The 9090-nt window shown below is 46.5% G+C and overlaps 1 protein-coding gene across 2 annotated transcripts in view; it reads right to left on the minus strand.

Moving 5' to 3' along the window:
* DESI2 (desumoylating isopeptidase 2) overlaps nucleotides 1-4869 on the minus strand; it is a 59109-nt gene extending 54240 nt beyond the window's left edge. The window contains exon 1 of one of the 2 annotated variants that reach the window (XM_019032408.4): nucleotides 1695-4869. In XM_019032408.4, the coding sequence (XP_018887953.1) occupies nucleotides 1695-1736 (42 nt within the window). In that variant the 5' untranslated portion in view covers nucleotides 1737-4869. Of the gene's footprint in view, nucleotides 1-1024 lie in introns of both variants that reach the window. The other variant, XM_055373872.2, reaches the window with a different exon arrangement.
* Nucleotides 4870-9090: the final 4221 nt, after the last annotated feature.

Consider the following 9090-nt stretch of genomic DNA (forward strand, 5'->3'; position numbering starts at 1 on the left):
AGTGTAAAGAAGCCCACTATATGCCAAAACATGCATTTTCGTTTTCATATAAAAGGTAAAACTCTCTTCCTCTTTCTCACAAATTCTTTTAGGCTCTGAAACCATGGCTTCTGGCCACTGTATACTCGTAATTTATAAACGGGTTTGTTTAATAATCTAGGAGAAAAGGCACACTGTGAGCTCACGAGCAGAATATATTCTGAAAGACAGTAATAGCCCTCATGAATAAAAAACAAACCAAATTCAGATTAGGGGGGTGTGCACAGAAAAAGTAAAAGGGCAATTAAGAGTCTTGAAAGATAAAGGTGTTCAGCTGAACACAAAAAGTTTAAATCCAGAGAATTACTTCTCAACCAGTGACACAGGCCAAAGAACTTACAAAGTGCCACGGTTTTCTAGGATCTTTTGTTTGGCTTATTCTCCTCTTCAACTTTTTCTGTCCTGTTCCACTTTTCTCAGCATGTTAACTCATCTTTCATCTCCAGGCTCACATCAGAATTCAACAGAGGACTCATCTCAAGCGGCAGGCAGTTCCTACACCCTTCTGACACAATTCCCAGATATGGCATGAGAAATCCCACTCTACCCAAGATATAATAATACTGTAAATTTAGAAACTTATAAATAATACAAGGGAATACAAAGTTTAGAACTGTATAAGACTCTTGGCCTGTAGTATTTCTGCTCTCCTGCATCTTTAAGCCAACAAAAATAACGAGGGGGAATTTTTCATTTGTCAGTCAACTTACAAGGAATTTTAAGCACTGCAGTCAGAGGTACTAATCCATTCTACAGAACAAAAACCCATTCTACAGAACAAAGCAAGCAAACACACCCAAACATGCGTCTAACTGCAACGACAATTCTCTACCGGGTGCTTTTTTCTGGGGGCATTTCACTGCAAAAATCAGGCAAACCAGTTCTTGGACTCGATTCTGCGTGCTCGCCATACTCCAAAGTTAGATGATAGAATAAACAACTTCTTCCCTTCCCTCTCCCGTGGTCACGTCACCTGTTGCATCACCTGGAAAGTGGTCTTCAGAGTGTAGGAAAGGAGCACCACCAGGATCTCTAAATAATTCAGCTGGGCTATTTTCTTGATAAATGTTAGCCTCATTCATATTTTAACGAGGTTGCCTTTAACACACAAGGAAAGGGTGTGTTGGCTCCTGTTCACCTTTGAAGAGATTCTAGCACAGGCACCCGAAAGCTGTGACTTTCTGGACTTAAAGGGGCTTGGGAGTTTTTGAAGACGTAGCCATGGAGAGAGATGTACAGTTCGGCAGAAGCAGAGGAGCTGGGAGCGCAGGCGGTCGGGACGGGGGTCCTGGGGCAGCCCCGGGGGCCGGCAAGGGGGGTTGGAAACGCAACGGAAGCTTTGCCGAAAGGACACTGCACGTCGGCCAAGGGGTCGGGCCCAGAGCCGGGGTCGGGGCCAAGCTGAGCGGATGGGAGAGGTTCAAGCCCACCCGAGCTTTGGCCAAAACCCTCGGGCTGACTGGGTTCACCGGAGCGTCGACGAGTGCGAGGATTAAAAAATAACAATACTCCCTCCTTTACCCCCGGCTTCCCCCGAGAACTAGGCTGGAGGCGGGGACGCCAGGCAGGAAGCGCCTGGGGCCGGGGTCCGAGCCCCATGGGCGAGAGGAAGCCGGCCTGGGCCAGGGCTCGGGGCCGCCAGGGGCCGCACTCACCATGTCGTACACGTTGAGCACCACTAACTGGTTAGCCCCCATCCTCCTCCCCGCGGCCGCCGCCTCGTCCTCAAGCCGCTCCGTCTGCGCGGGGCCGGAGGCCGCTCTCACCCCCGCGGGCGCTTCAGGGGGCCTGAGCCGGGCACTAAGCGTACAGCCCGGCCCGCGGCAGCCGGGGCGGAAGCATCTGGCAGCCGAGCCGCTCCCGGGCGCCGCCGACAGGAGCCTCTGTGCGGACGGGGCCGGACCGTTGGCGGCCCGCTCCGGCTGAGGCACCTCCCCTAGGCGGCAGACACGTGGGGAAAGGCGGGGCTTGAGCAAGGGGCGGGCGCCAGGCGCCCCGGGGGCGGGGCCGGCCCGGCGCCAGAACTGAGCCCGCCTGCGCTCTGGTTCTCGGCCGGCGCACCTCGGGACCTAAAATGGCGGCAACTCCGGCGCCTCCGCGTCCTGGAAGAACGGGGACCCAGGAAGACTCCAGTTCCCAGCATGCAGTGAGGATCCCCCTTGCTACTATAAGTGCAGAGGCGGAGTCTCAACAGCCCTTCGACTACAACTCCCTGCATGCCGCGGGGGCCCCGGTCCTACCGGACCAGGCCTCCCCCGGGAGACTACAACTCCCAGCATGCAGTGCTTTAGAGCTGCGGCAGATCCCTTGCCGCCCGCGGGCGGTGAAATCTACCTTCATTCACCCTCTCATCGCAGGTGCTGCTGCTGTTAGTACTTCATGTTGCGTTGAGCTCGATGAAGCCAGCGAAATGTGGCAAAAGACCAGAGTGATGACCCTAAGTTTTCCAAATGCCTCCTCACTTTTTATTTGGCAAGGGGAGTGGTGGGGAAATAGAGGAAGACGAGTTACTGGTGTGGGATGAGGTGTAACGTGCATCCAATTAATCCTCAATGTGGAATTTACATTTTGTGAAACTATCCTGCTGAGATGGGAAGGGTACAGTAACCGTAGCTTAGCACAATCCTGGGACGTAGTATGCAGCTCTGCATTAATTCAACAAATGTTTGTTATGTGCTGCCTATGTGCCAGGCAGTGTTGTAGGCCCTCGGGAATGCCGTGATGAACAGGGACAAACAAAATATCACTGGTATGTGCTTTGCAGAAAATTTAAGTAAGGTGAAGTCATTCTTAAATTGGCTGCACGGGGAAGATCGCTGTAATGAGTTTTAAGCTGAAATGTGAATGACAAAGCCAGCCCCGCAAATATGAGGGGGAGGAGTATTTCAGTCAAAGGGAACAAATGCAAAGATCTGAGGCATGAAGGAGTTTTCTGTATTCAAGGAAACAAAAGATCACTCTTGCTGGGACACAATAGGCAAGGAGTCGACGGTATTAGATGAGCTGGGCAGGTAGGCAGAGGCCAGATCCCGGAAGGATTTTAAAATTCATAACAGGGGTTGTATTTTAAACGAAGCCATAAGTTTGGACCAGGGAGTGAAATGAGTGTGCGTGTGTTTAAAAATGATTACTTGGGTTGCTGTGTGGAAAATGGATTTCAGAGAGGCAAAGGAGGTGGAAATAGGGAGATGAGTGTGGCAGATTGTAAAAATAGCCACAAATTATTTCCAGTCTCCCAAATTATACTCTTTGGTGGTGTCTACCCCCACTGACTGCACTGGACTGTGACTTGCTTTGGACGTGGGACATTAACATCATGCAAGCAGAGGCTTAAAAAACACTTGTGAGTTGGGGCTTGCCCTCTTGCTGAACTTGGGAGTCCTGTGACCACCATCTTAGGAATGAGTGTGGGCTAGCCTGATGGATGATGAGGGACACGTGGTCAAGTCACGGCCCACATCCAGCTGACAACCAACCAACTGCGAACATGTGAAGCTCTCCCGGGCTATCCTTCCCTGGCCACAACCACATTGATCGGACGAACTGACCAGCCAACCCACAGAATGTGAGAAATAATGTTTTAAGTCACAAAGTTTTGGGGGTGGTTATGTGGCGAAAGTTAATCGAGTCCACCAATTGGATGCTGTTCCAGAAGTGCATGCCAGCAAGTGGCTTCGTTGTGGCTGATAGTGGTGGAGACTGAAATAATTAGAGTTTAAATATTTTGGAGTAAAGTCTGTGGAACTTGCTAATGGGTTAGATGTTGAGTTGGTTAGGGAGAGAGGATTCGAGAATAACTTCTAGATTTTTGACTTGGGGAACTGAGTGGATAGTCCTGGCACTTCTAAGATGTGAAACATTTTGGGGAGGAGTAGGCTGGGGGGGAGGGAAATCAAGAGTTATGGTTTGGTCATGCTAAGTTTGAGATGCCTTTTAGACATCCATGACTGCCAAGTAGTAGACATTTGAATAAACTGGAGTCATGGCCATTATAGACTTGGGGCTTGGTTGGATGACCTAGGAATATGTGTAGCTAAAAAGAAGTGGGCCAAGAACAAAGCTCTGGGACCCTTCACCATGTAGAGGTCAAGTAAAGGATGAAGAGGAAGCACGGAGGCAGGAGGAAAATCAGAAAGAACATGATAACACTGATGTCAAGACTATTGGATTCAGCAATATAGACATCACTGGTAGCTTTGACGCGAGCGGTCTCTGGGAGGAGTGAGATTTAAATAAATGCTTTAACAGTTTGAGAAGCAAATGTAAGGTGACAAAAGGGAGACAACTTAACTTGGGGGCAACAGCTGGATAAGGCGGTGTGGTCAGTGGAGGGCATTTTGAAGATGGGAGATGCTGAGGCATACTTGCATGTAAAGGGAGGAAAATTGATATAGGAGAGGGAAAGATTTGCAAGGGCAAAGAAGGGAGAGGGATCCAGGACACAAGTTAATGGTTGCTGTTTAGTAGGGGGGATGCTTCATCCGTAGTGATGGCATAGAAGGCAGATGCAGGTGCACAGTTATGGCATAGAAGGCATGGAGACAGGTAGGCAGGTTAGAAATACGGGAGTGTAGGAAATGAGGGTGTTTGTTCCTGATTTACTTTTATTTTCTCAATGAATTATGAGGCAAGAATGTCTTCAAAGAGTAAGACGTGAGGAGAGGGGCACAGGGACTTTGGAGAGACAGAAGGTGATGTAAAATAGAGGAAATAAGTAAACTTGGAAAATATGGTTTGTCAGGTAGTGTTGGGGGACAGTAAATGCTGTGCACATCATTATTTGACTGTCCTCTGGAAGGTTGTTGACAAAGTTCTAAAACCTGTTTTTGGTGTATCAGCTGCCTTGCTTCTCTTTCCTATCGTGGTGTTCCTCCCCACCTTAAGCAATTACACAAACTACGTAATCACATCTGCTAAGCCCTTTTTCCTGTGAAAGGTGGGGAAAAGGCACTGTGCATTTGCACGTTATTTAGTCCTGGCTGCAGTCCCCTGAGGGCTCAAACCATAGATTCACTTTAATTCTTACTGTACACACTCCCTTTGCCGTTTGTGATCTCATCCACTCTCAGCTGTAACTGTTGCATGTATACTGAGCCACATGTCTCCATCTTCCGTGCTCTTCTCTCTCCAGAGTGCTAGGCCAGTATAACCTACAGCCTCTTGGACTTCTCTACCAGGATGTGTTGGTTTCCCCTGGCTGCAAATTGCCACAAACTTAGTGGTTTAAAATAACACAAACTTATTTTCTTATAGTTCTAGAGATCAGAAATCCAAAATGGGTCTCCCTGGGTTAACATCAAGGGCTGTGTTCCTTCTGGAGACTCTAGGGGACAATCTGCTTCCTTGCTTTCCCAGGTTCTAGAGGCTGCCCTCATTCCTTGGCTCATGGCTCATGGCCCTGCCACTCCAGTGCCCACCCCCCACCCCACACGCCATTTCCATCATCATGTCTTCTCTGACTCCCTTGTTTCTCCTTCTTACTTATGAAGACCCTTGTGATTAGATTGGGCCCACCTGATAACTGAGGATTCTCCCCCCGCCATCTCAAGATCCTTAATCACACCTGCTAAGTCGTTTCTTCCTATGAAAGGCAACAGCCACAGATTCTGGAGATTAGGATGTGAACATCTCCGGGGGGCTGGGATTCTGCCCTACCACACAGGATGGCCCATGGTTACTTTGAAGTTATCAGGTACAAAATAGAATTCATCATCTAATGATGGAATGAGTTATGCTGCTCATGTAATTCAGGTATTGATCCATCAATAATGAATCATCCATCCTTCATTCATTGAACAAGTGTTAAATGAGTACCTTTGATGTGTCAGCCTCTGCGTCACTAATTCACCTGTGATAGAACAGACATGATCCTACTCTCATGAAGCTTACAATCCAGTGAAACACAGAGAAGAATATATATATTCTCACATATATATAAAATAAATATAATATAAAAATATATTCTTTTTTTTTTTTGAGATGGAGTTTCACTCTTGTTGCCCAGGCTGGAGTGTAGTGGTGTAGTCTTGGCTCACCACAACCTCCGCCTCTCGGGTTCAAGCAATTCTTCTGCCTCAACCTCCCAAGTAGCTGGGATTACAGGTGCCTGCCACCACGCCCGGCTAATTTTTTTTGTATTTTTGGTAGAGACCGGGTTTCTCCATGTTGGTCAGGCTAGTCTCGAGCTCCCAACCTCAGGTGATCCTCCTGCCTCGGCCTCCAAAAGTGCTGGGATTACAGGTGTGAGTCACTGCGCCTGGCCAAAAATATATTATACTTATATAATAATATTCTTACATATTATATAATCTGTATTATATATTACATTTTATTTATATATAACATATTATGTATTATATATCTGTATCACTAATTCACTATGATAGAACAGACATGACCCTACCCTCATGAAGCTTATAATCCAGTGAAAGAATATACTTACATATATCCTATAATAAAATATATAATATAAATTCTTATATATAGAATATAATTATTCTATTACATAATATACAATAGAATATAAATATTCACTCATAATTTTATAATTTAAATTGAAGGAGACAGTTGTAGAACATAACATGCAGACTTATTTGAGGTGGTTGTCAGGAAACGGATGAACAAAGAGAATTTAGTATACAGAATTGTAAATTGGGTATTAGAGGGCTGAAACAAAAAGGGAACACTGAGGTGTCAGAAAGCTAGAAACAGCTAGGACACTTAGGTCTGGGGGAATAAAGAGGTCAGAATTGAAAGATTTTTGAAGCTTGCAGGAGAGCCCTATTAAGCTGGAATTGCAAACCCTGAAGAGGAGAACTGCTGGTCTCTGGCATTTCTAAAGGGGCACAATGACATCGGCCCTGGAAAGTTTAAAAAACTTCGAGCTAGGAATTATCCACCGCTGCTGAAATCAAGCGCTACTGCTGCTAGATGAAGAAGCCTGCCTACATTCCTGCTGACCAGAAGGTGGAAAACAGGAAGTCCCTCCTCCTCCTGCCTTCCAGTTTCCCGCCAATATCCCTCCCTAGATAGAGAGGCCCCGGCAACAGAAAGCAAAGCCTAGAAAATCACTATTTCTTAGGTAGCCTGGGGGAGATCTAAGCTGCCCAAACCATTATAAAGGAAAATTAATTTTAAAGCTTATTGCTCTCTGTGTTGTAGAGATGAACTGAGTCTGTGTTTATTGTTCTGTTCCAAATTACCCCAAAACGTAGCAGCTTAAAACATAGTTTCTGAAGGTCAGGAATCCAAGAGTGGTTTAGGTGGGTGTTTCTGGCTTTGAGTCTCTGGTGGAGCTGCAGTCATCTGATGGCTTGACTGGGGCCTGAGGATCTGCTTCCAAGCTCACTGACAGATCAGCTGGCAGGAGGCTTTAGTTTATCACCACATGGGCCTGTCTGTAGGGCTACTTATGACATGGTAGCTGTTCCTCCCAGAGCAATTGATCCAAAACAGAATGGGAGAGTCATCAACAAGAAAGCTGCAGTGTTTTATAACCTGGTCTCAGAAGTGACCTACCCTTACTTTTGCTATATTCTGTTGATCATACTGACCAACTCTGGAGCAATATGAGGTGATACTACACAAGGGTGTGAATACAGGGATCACTGGAGCCCATCCTGGAAGCTGGCTACCACAGATGGCTATATAAAACTCTGTCACCTCCACTGAGGTGGTAGCCAGAGTGAAGAATGGCTTATGTGTTCCAGACCCCTGCTGGTTTCCTGTCTGCTCCACCATGAGAAATATTTGAGAGGTCATTCTCAGCTCCCCCCACCCTACTCCCCATGCCCCATCCTCTGTTAGATCAGTTGTTATTGGTTGACTACACTTACTGCAAGATTTGGATATACAGTCCAGTATTAGAAGATGGGCATATGAATTCTCCAGTAGATCTTGAAACTGTTTATTTTCCACTTCAAAATGACCGGGTCCCTGAGAAGATAGCCTAGTTAGACAATTCAGGGGACAATGGTGCTCTTTGTCTTAGAAGTCTTTAGTTATGAAGTTATGCATAATTGGAATTGATATACTTGACTTTTGAAGCCATTGGTAATTGTACCAGGTTGTTCAAATGAAAGTGAAATGTGATTGGCTAGGTTTTTGATAATGCTTTGCTCGTCTATATCTGGAGGTTATATTTCAGGCAAGACAAATAACTTTCCCTAGATAGGTGGTAAGGGTTCAACATAGCTCACTTCTCAATTCTGTGCCTCACTCGTCTCCAAGAACATGATCCCCTATTGGTGACAAGATGGAGGTCATCCTTGTTGAAACTTGGGCAGTCAGCTTCCCTAGTGCCTTTTCCATTCTTAATGGGTACAACATTGATGCCACAACAACATGGCACCCAGGCATCTAGTCTACCATGGCATCTGTTCTACTGTAATCGGACCAGACATGAACTTGCTTTGTTAGTTTGTTATCTAAATGAGGATATCTACTTAGAAATTCCATAGCATAGGTAGATCATTGAATATTGTTGTTGATGTGAATGTGAACGGTTTCTCATCCTCTTTTCTCACTGGGATGGAAAAGAACAGATTTGCAGAGTCAGTAGTTGCATGCCCATATACCCAGGGTCTGATGAATCCGCCCTAGCAGTGACACCATATCTGGCACACCAGCTGCAACTGGTGCTATTACCTGGTTGAGTCTGCGGGAGTCAGCAGTCATTCTCCAGGATCCATCTGTTTTCTGCAGACTGGCGATTAAACAAAGATACAACAGGGACCACCAACCCTGCATCTTTTAGGTCTTTAATGATGGTAATAATATCAGCCTCCCCCTGCAACCCGCCAGAATAACGGTTTTCTCACTTTGCTGGGGTTTGTGGAGGGGCCAGTTTCAGAGGTTTCTATTTGGCCTTTCCCACTCTGATTGCTCCTGCTTCACAAACCAAGGGCCTCGATGTGGGCATTACTCCCACTGCCAAGTATATAATTCTAAGTATGTGCTTTGGAGACTGGGAAAGGCCCCGGGGTGGGTGGAGCCACTGTGGCTCTCATAGGCCCTCACTCTAAAGGGGAGGCTTGATGACACTTTGGGTCT

Source organism: Gorilla gorilla, chromosome 1 (assembly GCF_029281585.2).
Source record: "Gorilla gorilla gorilla isolate KB3781 chromosome 1, NHGRI_mGorGor1-v2.1_pri, whole genome shotgun sequence".
Taxonomy (NCBI): domain Eukaryota; kingdom Metazoa; phylum Chordata; class Mammalia; order Primates; family Hominidae; genus Gorilla; species Gorilla gorilla.